The sequence below is a fragment of the Haliotis rubra genome, unplaced genomic scaffold, assembly GCF_003918875.1.
Source record: "Haliotis rubra isolate DU_JTF1 unplaced genomic scaffold, ASM391887v1 Scf652, whole genome shotgun sequence".
Lineage (NCBI taxonomy): Eukaryota > Metazoa > Mollusca > Gastropoda > Lepetellida > Haliotidae > Haliotis > Haliotis rubra.
In genome coordinates, this window is record NW_025767360.1 from 588,336 (window position 1) to 602,888 (window position 14,553).

General features: G+C 39.6%; 1 protein-coding gene across 1 annotated transcript in view; it reads right to left on the reverse strand.

Moving 5' to 3' along the window:
* The window catches only part of LOC124257217, a 62,979-nt gene extending 51,944 nt beyond the window's left edge, over nt 1–11,035 (reverse strand). Inside the window, exons 1-7 of the mRNA XM_046691232.1 lie at nt 11,005–11,035; nt 6,166–6,245; nt 5,135–5,677; nt 2,273–2,458; nt 1,878–2,063; nt 962–1,147; nt 516–722 (exon numbers count right to left, since the gene is read on the reverse strand). Of these exons, the coding sequence (XP_046547188.1) occupies nt 516–722; nt 962–1,147; nt 1,878–2,063; nt 2,273–2,458; nt 5,135–5,677; nt 6,166–6,238 (1,381 nt within the window). The 5' untranslated portion in view covers nt 6,239–6,245; nt 11,005–11,035. The remainder of the gene's footprint in view (nt 1–515; nt 723–961; nt 1,148–1,877; nt 2,064–2,272; nt 2,459–5,134; nt 5,678–6,165; nt 6,246–11,004) is intronic.
* Between the last annotated feature and the right edge of the window lie 3,518 nt (nt 11,036–14,553).

A 14,553-nucleotide genomic window follows, 5' to 3' on the forward strand; every position in this document is an offset into this window, starting at 1 on the left:
TTTTAGAAGATGCTATTTGATGAACATAGAGACTTTTCTGGGTTTCACCTTCATTTTATTGTTTGGTACAACGTTTCAGGGCTTGTTCTGGCCCCATCATCCGGTAGAACTAAAGTACGATTACTGTACTTTACAGTTACCAACTTCCCAGGTCCTAAACTTTAACCCATGGTAATGTCGAATGAACAACTCATAAGAAATCATAATGATATATATTATATTACTAATATTCTTGTATTTGGTACGTATCATCCTAACAGACACTGAGGTACTTGAAGAAACATATTGAGTCGGCGTACCTTGTTATACTATGGGGCGGTGGGGTAACCTAGTGGTTACAAGTTCGCTTGTCACGCCGAAGACACGGGTTCGATTTCCCACATGGGTAGAATGTGTGAAGCCCATTTCTGGTGTCCCAAACCGTGATATTGCTGGAATATTGCTGAAAGCGGCGTAAAACCAAACTCACTCACTCACTCACTGTTATACTATGAGGGTAGAGAGCAGCCCCCTACCTTCAGCTTCCACTGTGCAGATGACGTTGGCTGGCCAATCACACACCAGATGCTGTTGGTTCCAGTACAGTCCAGGACTACATTGCATTCTATGGAAAATAGCAGTATTGCCGGGTCTGGGTTCTTGGCACTGAATGAACCGGGAGCAGTCGCTGGGGTCAGGGATGTACCCAATACCGTTGACATACCGGCAACCACTGCATGGATCTAAAACAATACAAATAATGTTTTTACTTCTGTTGGGATGAACGACAGTGCACCAGGTACTGATCGAAACCCCCTCACCCAACTCGTGGCCGCAAAGTGATGGTATCACGTTAACCTGTAATTCACAAACAATTTTGCCTCCATAACAGAACGAGTCTTGTAAAAATCTGAAATAAGTGACATTTTAGTCTATGCATGTATGTCTATGCCTCCAAGGTGGGAATAGACTAAGATTTTACCATTGCATCCTTCTGTGTTGCAGGTTTCTGCGTATGTGTCTGTGGAGGAGCCTACACAGTCAGCACCGCCGTCTCTTGGAGCAGGACTGGTGCAGGTTCTAGTACTTGTGACACGTCTATATCCACCTCCACAAGATGCTGAACAGTCGCTTGTGGTAATGATCCAGTTTGACCATCCCCCAACAACTAAAAATAATCGATGATAAGCGAACTAGACATGATCAAACTTGTGTAATCTTGTATTAACTGTTGAGGAACACCATGATGAATTCAGCTGAAACTGTCAAACAAAGATGCATATTTATGTTCATTACTTCGTTTCGTGTAAAATATAATGAAGTTTGGGACATATTTTTGAGTGGCAGAGACTATGAAATTGTACAATAGTGGACGGCGGTGTGATATTTAGACTTGTGTATACTGAGACAGAGTTCTGGAAGGTATTCCACGCACAACAGCCCTATGGGCCTCTCCTTTGTAGTGACTCAGGCAGTTGGAGAATGTTCTGAAGTCTTCTTTCTTTGGGGTATAAGGAGAGCCAACCCTTGCCTATCATCTCACATTATATCTCAAGTTACAAGATCACAATTGTGTGGAGATTTTACTGACCCTTGACACTCAGCCTGGGCCTATTTTCGAAACTTCACCATTGTTGCAATGAGGTGAATATTACCATCTTATAAAATCATTTCTTTTTGGGGGTATCATATTGCCTCTGAATTTGTACTGAGATTTCTCTTTTGAACTGTTTCTGTAATACCTTTGTAGCGATTTGTATTATTTTGTGGTGTGTTATTTTACACGTACTACAAGTGCATATTGTCTGTCATATAGACATATGCTAGTGTACCTGGAATATTGTTTCTCAAAGACTAGCATCTACGGCGTTAACACTTTAGCATATGGCTAAACGTACCTGGACATCGATTGGTGTTGCAGATCTCTGTGTATCGATCTGTACGTGATCCTACACAGGTTTCTCCACCGTTGCTAGGAGAAGGGTTGGTGCAGGTCCTGCTCCTGGAGATGGTTCTGGAGCCTCCTCCACAAGGTGCTGAACACACTCCCTCAGTAACCGTCCATTCAGTCCAGTTTCCGTCAACTTTGTGTAAAAAGAACAGCTAAGTCAGAATGTATATGTGCATGTAATTATTTGTACCTGTATATAATGTGTATGTATCTCTAACAAACACATTTTCTACGTTTTTACATCTATGGATGATATCTTTGGGGCTTTTTATTTTTCAGTATTAACTTTCCAAGTTTTATACTGCCAACAGCAAATGTTTTTGATATACGACTATGACAAACCTGGGCAGCCATTGGTGTTGCAAACCTCTGTGTATCGATCTGAAGGTGATCCTACACAGTCCCTTCCGCCGTTGCTGGGTGCTGGGTTGGTGCAGGTCCTGGTTCTGTTGATGGTTCTAGAGCCTCCTCCACAGGATACAGAACACACACCGGTAGTGTCCGTCCACTCGGTCCAGTTTCCGTCAACTGTTGCCATAAGAACAGATGATACAGATATCAAGGAAGCATAAACACAAATATGTTCAAATCCGTATATACATTTAGAAAAAGATGTTTGACATTTTAATCCACTAGTCCAGATTGATCACTATATGTTTATATCCCAAAGAGTACAAAAGTTAAAGGTTTAATTTAGTTTCAGCCATGGTCTCTATCAATTCCCATAGCTCTTTTCTGAAAAAAATTATACTTTTCGTTTTTTTCACTAGCTTCTTTTTTTAAATTTGAAAAAGGCAAATGTACATTTCTAATTTAAGAGTAAGCTCAATATCAGATTGACATGGTTCAACACAAAACCTCAACGCCAAAGAATATCAATCTCGATTCTTGGCTGAAACTGGTGACATTTATATGAGTGAATCGATGAAATACAGAAATGTCCTGAAGGCTGACTCTCATAATTGATAGAGGGAAGGATATTTCAAAATCAGTACGTAAAGTATTATTTCTAATAACCGATATACAAGATATGACATATGTAAAGGCAGGCGAAAGATTAAGGGTTGAAATAAGGCGAACCTAAATTTAGATTGACACAAAAGTTCATCATCTTTGGTTTAATTTAGATATACAAAATGTTTGATGAATGTTTGGCTTCGATTTTCAAGTTAATTGCTACGATAACTTGCTTACTTATAGAGCGACACCTATTTGAGAATTTATAAAGAAGTGTCAACTTTAGTACCGTGAGATTACCAGTTCTAACTGAAGATGTGTGGCTATAAGGACATTTTTTAGACATCGTGTTTCATCTTCTCGAGAGGGCAGACAATTGCCATGTCTCATGACCGTAACATAGATATTGGAACATTTTGCATTACGTTTATTGAAAATATATACAAAACAATGTAATACTGTTCACTTGAAACATGGACAGTATCCTCTTATGTTTTATTCTCTCCCCTATGTTTTATTACCTCCCTTATGTTTTATTCCCACTTCCATTTTTCATAATGTCCCTAGTGTTTTATTATCTCCCCTTCGTTCTATTCACTCCCTTTTGTTTTATTTCTTTTATTTATGTGTCTAAACTACCGATCCAGTAAATCGCGCCTCACGACAGCATGGGTTGTTCAAGACCAATTCTAACCCAGATCTTCACGGGTTCCAGGCAACATGACAGCGGCATGTAAATAATCAATATGTTTTTTTAAAAACTTGAACGACATTTAGAAGTGGTCGGGAGAGAATTTCATCAGATGATGACGGAGTAGATATATACACTTAATAAATACATTTACATATATCTACTTTACATTGTATTCCCTCCATTATGTTTTTTTCTCTCTCTCATGTTTCATTCCTCCCTTACATTTCATTTATTTCCCTTATGTTTTATTCTCTCTTATGTTTCATTCTCCCTTATGTTTTATTTATTTCCCTTATGTTTTATTCTATCTCTTATGTTTCATTCCTCCCTTATGTTTTATTTATTTCCCTTATGTTTTATTCCCTCCCTTATGTTTTATTCTCTCCCTTATGTTTCATTCCTCTCTTACGTTTTATTTATTTCCCTTTTGTTTTTATTCTATCTCTTATGTTTCATTCCTCCCTTATGTTTTATTCCCTCCCTTATGTTTTATTCTCTCCCTTATGTTTTATTCTCTCTCTTATGTTTCATTCCTCCCTTACGTTTTATTCCCTCCCTTATGTTCCATTCCTCCCTTATGTTTTATTCTCTCCCTTATGTTTTTCCCTCCCTTATGTTTTATTCTCTCTCTTATGTTTCATTCCTCCCTTACGTTTTATTTATTTCCCTTATGTTTTATTCCCTCCCTTATTTTTTATTCTCTCTTATGTTTCATTCCTCCCTTACGCTTTATTCTCTCTCTTATGTTTCATTCCTCCCTTACGTTTTATTTATTTCCCTTATGTTTTATTCCTCCCGTATGTTTTATTCTCTCGCTTATGTTTTATTCATCCCTTATGTTTGATTCCCTCCCTTATGTTTTATTCTCTCTTATGTTTCATTCTCCCTTATGTTATATTTATTTCCCTTATGTTTTATTCTATCTCTTATGTTTCATTCCTCCCTTATGTTTTATTTATTTCCCTTATGTTTTATTCCCTCCCTAATGTTTTATTCTCTCTCTTATGTTTCATTCCTCTTACGTTTTATATATTTCCCTTATGTTTTATTCCCTCCCTTACGTTGTATTCTCTCTCTTATGTTTCATTCCTCCCTTACGTTTTATTCTCTCTCTTATGTTTCATTTATCCCTTACGTTTTATTTATTTCCCTTATGTTTTATTCCCTCCCTTACGTTTTATTCTCTTTTATGTTTCATTCCTCCCTTATGTTTTATTCCTTCCCTTATGTTTCATTTCTCCCTTACGTTTTATTCATTTCCCTTATGTTTTATTCCCTCCCTAATGTTTTATTCTCTCTCTTATGTTTCATTCCTCCCTTATGTTTTATTCCTCCCTTATGTTTCATTCCTCCCTTACGTTTTATTATCTCTCTTATGTTTCATTCCTCCCTTACGTTTTATTTATTTCCCTTATGTTTCATTCCTCCCTTATGTTTATTCTCTCCCTTATGTTTTATTCCTCCCTTATGTTTTATTCTCTCTCTTATGTTTCATTCCTCCATTATGTTTTATTTCCCTTATGTTTTATTATCTCCATTATGTTTGTTTCTACCTTTGCAGACCTTCTGTACCAGACTGAGGGTAATATTGTTGAGTTCATTAAAAGAGCTGATATTCTTGACATTGGCGTTAGATGAGGCAATGTCTCTCAGTTCTGATATTCTGATACTTGAACCGATTCCAATTGCAAACATCTCAATGCCAATCGCCTTAGCAGCTGTAGCTTCCTGAGCAGTTCTCTCGGGATAACGTGACCGTCCGTCGGTGATGACGATGCCTACTTTGGGAACGCCAGGACGACTCTCATTCCTCATAATCTCGGTCATTTTGGCGATTCCAAGGTGCGTGTTTGTCCCTTCCTGGGGGTGTTCAAACTGGTTTATCTGGGTCTGCAGCTGGGACCGGTTGGTGCTGAGGTGTGCTACGTTAGATACAGACGAACTGTACACCACGGCACCAAACATTTGACCTTCCTCTCCAAGGTTCAGCCAGTTTGTCAACTGAATAAGGGAATCCTTCAGAAGGATAAATTCGTCATCTAAGATGCTGTCAGAGCCATCTACAACGGCTACGACATCCAACAGGTGCGCGCAGTCTGAAACAGAAGTATGTGTTCAAAAGGGTTTCCAAACATTAGTTCAATTTTCATTTTAAACGTTTTATAAGTTTTAAGTGGCCAAATCGACACTGTTTATTCTTTTCCCGTTAGGCCTTCGAATACTCTAATTTGGTAAAATCATATGGTAACATGAAGCTTCCAGATGAATAAACGCATCAACAAGGGACAAATGACCAAACATAAGAGCTTGTTTGGACTTTTACTGAGCCCAAGCCTCCAAAGTTTTCGGATTTTAATACACAATCACAAGTTGCAGGCAATGCGACCCAGATAAATGAATTTGAAAAGCACCTGATTCGAAAATCGACTTCTGCAATATTTCTTAGCTGGCTTAACGCCACGTAAAGTAAACCTCCTTTTATGACGGTATTATGTTTGTAATCAAGTCTGGACCACACAACACCGTGCAAATTATTAAATTGAAATTGATGAGATGATGTAATGAATGTATATTTCAGTCTTACTCTGGCCAGACACTGCGTGAACACCGAGAGCGAGGACAATCACCGCGAACCAGTTCACTCTGTCCACATTCATGATGAGACTGAAAACAAAACGTGTTTGCGTCCGTGAGTCGAATGACGTATCCAGTGATGTTTCTCTAAATTCATAGTGTGTCTGATGAATGTGAGACGAAAACAGTCCATATCGTACAAGTGTACATAAACCTTTGAGGATCAGTGCAGTAAGACCACCCCAATCTTGTCGAATGTGGGCTGAAAACAATTTACCAGCAATCTTCAAACAGTCAAACACAAGCCAGTGACTCTACAGTTATTAGAAATTGATAGAACAACTCGGGATTTTCAAGAAGCCGCACGTTATAAATCTGTGCCATATGCAAATTGTATGTATTTCTGTATGAGACTCCTGTTCGGCTGAGTGACTGAGTTTTTCCGTCACATTGGCAACATTTCAGCCATGTCCTGACGACAGAAAGTCATGACGACAGAAAGTCACAGTTCTTCTTTATAGAAATCTGTCGTCGAAGGACAGAATAACAACTATAATATGACAAAAAAATATTTGATACGTTTTAAAATGCTAAATTATTATTCAACACAGTATAGAATTGGGCTATCGATCGCCATCAACCACAATTAAGCCAACATACTGGCGACCATTATTAATGCTTGTATAGGGCCCGAAAGTAGGTTACGGCACTTCGCGAAACCTTAGTACTTCTGGTGACAAACGACGTTTCATACCTTTTCAAATGGTCGCATGATTGTCAGTTGACAATAAGGAACCGATAATCCTTGCAGGAATAACAAATTCCCGATCTAACCATCCCCAAATTAGTCAAGGATTACGACTGTCAACAGCTGTGACAGCCAGGCATAGTTGTACACTTGGTCCGGTCTAGTAGAGTATTTGGTGGTCGCGCAATTTGGAACCAGAACTAGTTCTCCAATATACGCTTGTCACCGGAAATCTGGTATCGGAAGTAAGCTGGGCCCCGTCCCGCATATCGCAAGTTCGCGCGCGCAAAGGGAGCCAGGAACCAGCTTAGTATCGGAAGTAGCGCCTAGCGAGATTTACAGGCCCAATATACTGAAACATTGGAGTAGGTGAGAAAGTTACACAATCTAGATACACAAGTTTGTGGTAACACCTACCGTCCTATTGAGAAGAGTCTGTAGTGCCCGCAGTTGTAGTTATTCGACGAAGTTGGCTGTCAACGAATACAGTTATACTTTCTTGAAACCTGTCTTTGAAGGACAGTAAAACAACTATATTATGACAAAATATACTACACTAGCTTCAGATCATTTTAAAATATCAAATTACTATACCATAACACAATATAAAATGCATTTAAGAAGAAGAAGAAGGGTTTATTTTGTATAAAGGCCATACGACCCATCGTACAAGGTGGTACAATAGTGATTTTGGTTACCATTTTCATACAACAACGCTAACAGGAGCAGAATAAACATGTTCTATGAACTTGACAAAATTATTTATGATGTTATTGTCGGATGATGTACATATGCTGCGGAGTGAATAATAATATCCATGGACCGTTTTCGGAATGTAACGCCGACGCATATCCTCATAGCGTTTACAACTATAGACAATATGGATTTCATCCTCAATACTTTTACAGTGTTTACATAACACAATATCATCATTGCAGGAGGCAGTACCTCTTCTAATATATTTGATACCTAGTGCATTACACCCTGATCGAAATAATGTGAACAGACGCTTGCACTTATTACTTATGTTCAATGATAAATATTTTTCACAGGTCAACAGAGATTTATGGGACTTATAGAAAGACAGCGAAGGAACATCTAGGGACAAATGCCACTCTTGCATAGAGCAGTTGTTAATTCTTTAAGTAAACATATATAGAAACATTTTTGTATCACCGACATCTTGTGAAATCCAAGCAGTACCAAAGCCAAGATAAAATAACAAATCACTGACATGCCGAGCCCATGTGGGACGTTTCCTGAATTCAACAGATAATACAAATTGATAACATTGATATGGATATCTACTTTGATGCATTTTTAATAATCTTAGCCAGTATTTAATACATTCGACATAATAAACATTGCTTAAGGGTGCCCTCCCACATTCCCCATATGCAACAGCATTAGATGATCTGTAACTAATCTGAAGTAAAAGTTTGCAAAATTTTCGATGGACAATTTCAATCCTTTCTGTCTTTTTAAAACCCCATATCTCAGCACAATATGTTAGAATTGGTACAATCTTTTTATCAAAAATATAAAATCCTTCTGAGAGTGACATATCATATCGTCTTATAAATGACTTGATCGGTCACAGTGCCTTATTAGCTTGATCAGATAATGATTTACATGCCCTAGTCCAAATCAATTTGGGAGTTATCATAAGTCCTAGATATTTATAAATATTGACAGTTTCCATTCGAATGCCATTATAGAACCATTTTTCGTGTTTGGACAAGGGTCCACCCATTTTAAAAACAATAATTTTACTCTTATCAGTATGAATATCCATGCCCCATTTATGGGAATACATATGTAGGGCGTCAAGGCGGCGCTGTAATCTAACAACAGTATCAGCTATCAAAACCAAATCATCTGCAAATAACAGAGCAATAATATTCAACATATTTTCGGATATAAATATACCATCATCAAACTTATTTCCTAAGGTCAATACAAGCTCATTAATATATAAAGAAAATAATACCGGACTAAGGGCACAGCCTTGCCGAACCCCACAGGCGCTATCAAAATATTCAGTTAATTTCTTAACATACTCATAGGTTACAGTGGCTTTGACATTAGTATACATATTTTTAATCAACTTGAAAATTTTTCCATGGATCCCATTTTGCAAAAGAACATACAGCAATTTAACCTATTCACCATGTCAAAGGCCTTGCGAAAATCTATGAATGCAATATATACTAGCCACATAAAGAAACTGTGCATTGTCAAAATATCATCCCAGTTGATAAGTACGATAACAATGTCAAAGGTACATGTAAATTTTAATGGAGGGATCATGAGACCATAACAAGTCGGGAGAATTCCAATTGAAAAGTCAATCACAGTCACGAGTCCACAAGCGGGACAGGGGTCAAACGACCATGTCACAGCTCAATAACGGGTATGTCCACCATCGGCATTGAGAACAGCAGCGCATCGACGACGCATAGAGCCTATCAAACGTGCAAGGAAGGCTTGTTGGATGTCACGCAAGATTCTCTCAAGTTCTGTTGCAAGGTCAAGGACGTTATCTGGCGGATGAGGAAGACGGCGTAGACGTAGATCCATCTCGTCCCAAACATGCTCTATCGGGGAGAGATCCGATGAATTTGCGGGCCAGGACAGAAAGTCAACGTTGTGGTGTTGCAAGAAATCCATAGCAACCCTTGCCGTATGAGGGCGGGCATTGTCCTGTTGGAATGTTAACCCAGGGCCATGACATTGCAGAAAAGGAATAGCCACAGGTCGAAGAATCTGATCCCTGTAGCCCACACCAGTTAAGTTGCCCTGAACAATCACCAAAGGAGTTCTTTGGCGTGCTGTTATTCCACCCCAAATCATCACGGAACCACCACCAAAGCGATTCCTATCCAAAACACAGGCCTGTGCATAACGTTCTCCCACGCGTCTATAGGCACGTTGACGTCCATCACTATGGGAAATGTTAAACCTGGAATCATCTGTAAAAACAACATTTCTCCACCAAAACAAGGGTCTGCGGACATGATTTCGGCACCACATTCGGCGAGCTTGTCGATGACGTTGTGTCAGGATAGGCCGTATCGCGGGACGTCGTGGTCTGATCCCGGGATGACCATCCCAATGGCCTCATGACGTTGTGCAGACGTGAGCCTTGGCATGCTATGCGTTTCAATAGCCGTTTAATCTTTGTTTGAACGATCGCAAGGGCAGGAGTTGAGCTTTCCAAAGTGACAGTATTGTGTGGCATTCATTTGCTCTGTTTCTCTTTCTCGGAATGCACGTGCAACAACGTATTGCACGTCTAAAGGACGAACCCACAGACGTCACGGAACGTGGCACGTGCATGCATGTTGGATACATGTCACTAATCTCTGAGTTTAAATCCTTATGTGTCTACACAGGTTTGATAAATTTAGATTTTAAATTTTTGTATGCACAGTTTCTTTATGTGCCTAGTATCTTCCCATTCTTATGTGTTAAATACTTCTGAATGATTGTCTGGAGAATAAGATACTGTCCACAGTCGAATGGTCTGTCTTAAATCCACCCTGATATTCTCCCATTATCTCACGAAGTTGCAAAAAGTACTCCAATCTTTTGTTTAGAATCGAAACAAACATTTTGCTCATTACATTCAGAAGAGAGATCCCCTATAATTATTCAGGTCAGATCTACCACCTTTCTTATGTAGTGGGATAATAATGCCAGTTGACCAGGAATTTGGCCAAGAGCCGGATGAGAGTATCTTGTTGAACAGTAATACTAAATAGGGAACTATTATATGTTCAGAAACTTTGAAAAACTGTGCGGGAATACCATCATTGCCTGGGGATTTGTTACATTGTAGATGTCTGATAGCATTTATTACATCCTGATTTGTCCCCTATACAACATGTGTTAACACCTACTTATTGAGAAGAGTCTGTTGTCCCCGAAGCCGCAGTTTTTTGACGAAGTTGGATGTTAACGAATATAGTTATACTTTCTTGAAACTCGTCATCGAAGGACAGTATAACTATATTATGACATACTATACTACACTAGCTTGAGATCATTTTAGAAAAATAAATTTTTATGCAACACAATGTAGAATGTGTTAACACCTACCTACTGAGAAGAGTCTGTCGTGCCCGAAGTTGCAGTTTGTTTGACGAAGTCACCTGCTACCTGTCTCTTGGTAAGTGTGGTGTTGCATCAAAATGTCACGTTATATATCACGACCACTCAGTGTCAGTCCCTCCCTTCATGGGCGTGTACCCCATGGTATCGCCTCCCAAATCCGGGTATCAATCTACTGAAACGCACCTGTCACCCTCGGTAGCGTCATGATGAAGATCAAACAACCCACTCAAAATCTCTATAAAATTGTGGGACAAGGTAACTCGTACTAAAACAGCGTTAGTCACGGTGTTTGTTTGTTTTCTTGGTGTCGGTTACTGACAAAGCGAGTTGAAAACTGACAAAAAATATCTACTTCTCAAGAGTCGGCTCTCATGTGTAATAACCCATTAGGTCCAGCCTTTTATTGTATAATGGAACAAGCTCTTTTCACTACGATTTCAAAGAGCATCATACGACTTTTGTTTAGAAGTTGTTCGATCAAGGTTACAGCACTTAAGGCCTTAATAAAGTTTTCAAAACGTTTAATGGTAGACATGAGGAGGACTCTTGAAAATTTGCGTACCTGTGACAAACAATATCACCGATGCAATGCCCCTCTTTGACTTGTACCAGACGTTCCCGAGTTTTTCATGTGAACAATTGACTAGACTTTGCATGTGTTTGTGACGGTTGCGCCGTGTGGCAGGATAGGGTCACCTTTGAGAGCAACTGCTGATGATTCATAAGCACTTGCAGTTCAGATTCCTGCAATCTAGTGAGTGCTTTTAGCAGAGATTTCTTATGGATATGGAAAGGGTGTCGTTTTATTATACTCGTATCGTGTATCCCAAGAATATTTGGAGCGGTGGGGAGAATTTACAGAGACGTCACAAAATACGCCATTCGACTCCCTGACTCAAAGGGACGGTGGGGTAGCCTAGCGGGCAAAGCGTTCGCTCGTCACACCGAAGATTCTTCAAATCGGTACAATGTGTTAAGGCTATATGTGGTGTCCCCCACCTTTATATTGCTTGAGACCCATGAAGATCCGGGGTAGAATAGGTCTTCAAAAAGCAAAAAGCAAGCTTACCCCTGCATCATGTAAATGACATGTATTGGATTTGTTATTTGTTTGTTTTTATTTCTTGTTTGTTTGTTTTTTGTTTGTATGCATGGTTGTTGATGTTTCTATTTTTGTTTTGTTGTTTTTTGTTGTTGTTTTTTGTTTGTTGGTTTGTTCATGTTTGTTTGGTTTATTTTGTTTGTTTTTGTTTTTGTTTTGTTTTTGTTTTGTTTTTTGTTTTGTTTTTGTTTTGGGGCCAACAAACTTTCCAAAATTAATTTCCAGGGGCGTCCATTCTTTCTTACGTCAGTTTACGTTTTATTGCAAACTGTGATATTGTCATCACGTCAAAACAAATCGGTCAGTTGATTTCGAAATCATGATGTTCTTTGGTGAACTATTACACAGACCTGTTTCATGATACAGTCAGCTGGGTCACACATTGTCACGAAGGGTCACACATTGTCACGAAGGGTCACGGAATGACAGCTGCGGGATTAAATGTATAGATGTAATTGAGTGTGTTGAGACGTGTGTTTGAACAAAGATACTGTTATATGACGGTTATGTATATATTAGCTTATTGAAAGGTTTGTTTTGTTTTGATTTGGTTGTTGTTTAACGCCGCACTCATCAACATTCCAGCTATTTAGCGTCGGTCTGTAAATAATCTACTCTGGATCAGACAATACAGTGATCAACATCGTGAGCATCGATCTACACAATTGGGATACGATGACGTGTGTCAACCAAGTAGCGACTCTTATCTGTTAGTCGCCTCCTACGATAAGGATGGGTTGCTGAAGATCAATTCTGAGGGTCACGGAATCACAACGGATTTAATGTACACATGTAATTGAATGTGTGAAGACGTGTGTTTGGACAAAGTTTCAGCTATATGTCAACATATCAGCTCAATGAAAGGACATACGACAGGGATGCAGACGTTACGACTTGGTGACATTCCCGAAAATAAGTCCTGGTGTACCTTGAATATACTCTTCAAAAAAGAAACTTGACAAAAAGTTCCAAAACATCATTATCCAGAAAGTGTTCGGTAAAACCACAGAGGGTTATTAAAGCCAATTGGTCAGAGTAAAGTGTCAGTATTTGGTGTGACCACCATGAGCATCGATAACAGCTTGGAAGCGGTGACCCATAGAAGAAAGGAGATGCCGAATGCTGACTTGAGGAATGTTTTGATACACTTGCTGAAGTGCTGTGTGCAGTTCTTGTAGTGTCAGAGGTGGCGGATGACGCTGGTGGAAGCGGCGATCAAGAGTATCCCATTGATGTTGAATGGGGGACAAATTCGGTGATCGAGAAGGCCAAGGTAAAAACTGAACATTGTTTTGCTGGAAGAAGGCATGTCAAACACGTGCAGCGTGAGGTCGAGCATTGTCATGCTCCAAAGATCACGTTGATGTCGGGAACGACGTGACGTTGAACTGGTCTTCTGGCAAAAAGTCTGGTTTTCCATAGCCAATTGCGCACTGTCTGGTCGGAGATTCGGACCAGTCCAGGGATTTGGATTGTTGTGAATGATGCGGCCGTGGTGTTTCAACGAAAATGTCTCAACCGAATGCAACCATCCTGGGCGGTGGTGGTATCTCCAGGTCGACCTGACCTGGGTCTGTCATTAACACTCCCAGCATTGTTGTATCGGGTCCATAGGTTTGAGATGGTCTGCCTGGACACGCTGTAGTGCCTTGCCACATCATGCTGCGATGTCCGTCCTTGTAAACAGCCGATGGCGTTGTGTCTGTCAGTCTTTTCATTCTCTTGTCGTCTAGAGTGGCTTAAAGCAATGCATGTGAGTACCATTGATGTGTCTTTTTAAAGCCTACAGTCATATGCTTCACCTCAGGGTGATACACAATTTCATGATGCACGTGCATTTCATGTAGGGTGCGTTTTAGCGATTCACTACAGACGTGAGCGTAACATTACGTTTTGTTAAACGTTTCTTTTTTCAAACGTTTTGTCGTCGGCAACCATTCCCCAACATGCTTGGATTCAGCATGGATTGGTTTGTGTCAAATATTTTCCTAAAATTCAAATTTGTCCTATGTGAATATTTTTTTTAAAGAGTATATTAACGTGGGATTCGAACCCCGAGCATTACGTCTGACACGTCCAATGCACACAGTAAGGCACAGCTAATTGTTAGAAGGCTGGGCTATCGATGACACAGATCACGACCCAGCAAAATTGAAACGGTACAACGTTGTATCCTTGACGTCACCAGTGCCAAGTACCCCAGCCGTTAAAGATCACATGTACTCTACGGGGGTACAAATACATAAATAATTTATTGGCATCGTTATAAATGAAACCCGGTCATAAAACTACTCGTTCGCCTTTATGCTGAATAAAGAAGTTGAATTGGCCTTGGTAGTTAATGGAATGTATTATCAAACCTCAGACACCCGTCACACACAGACTCAATATTCCGGATCACGTGTTGCCGTCTATGTGTCGCCGTACACATT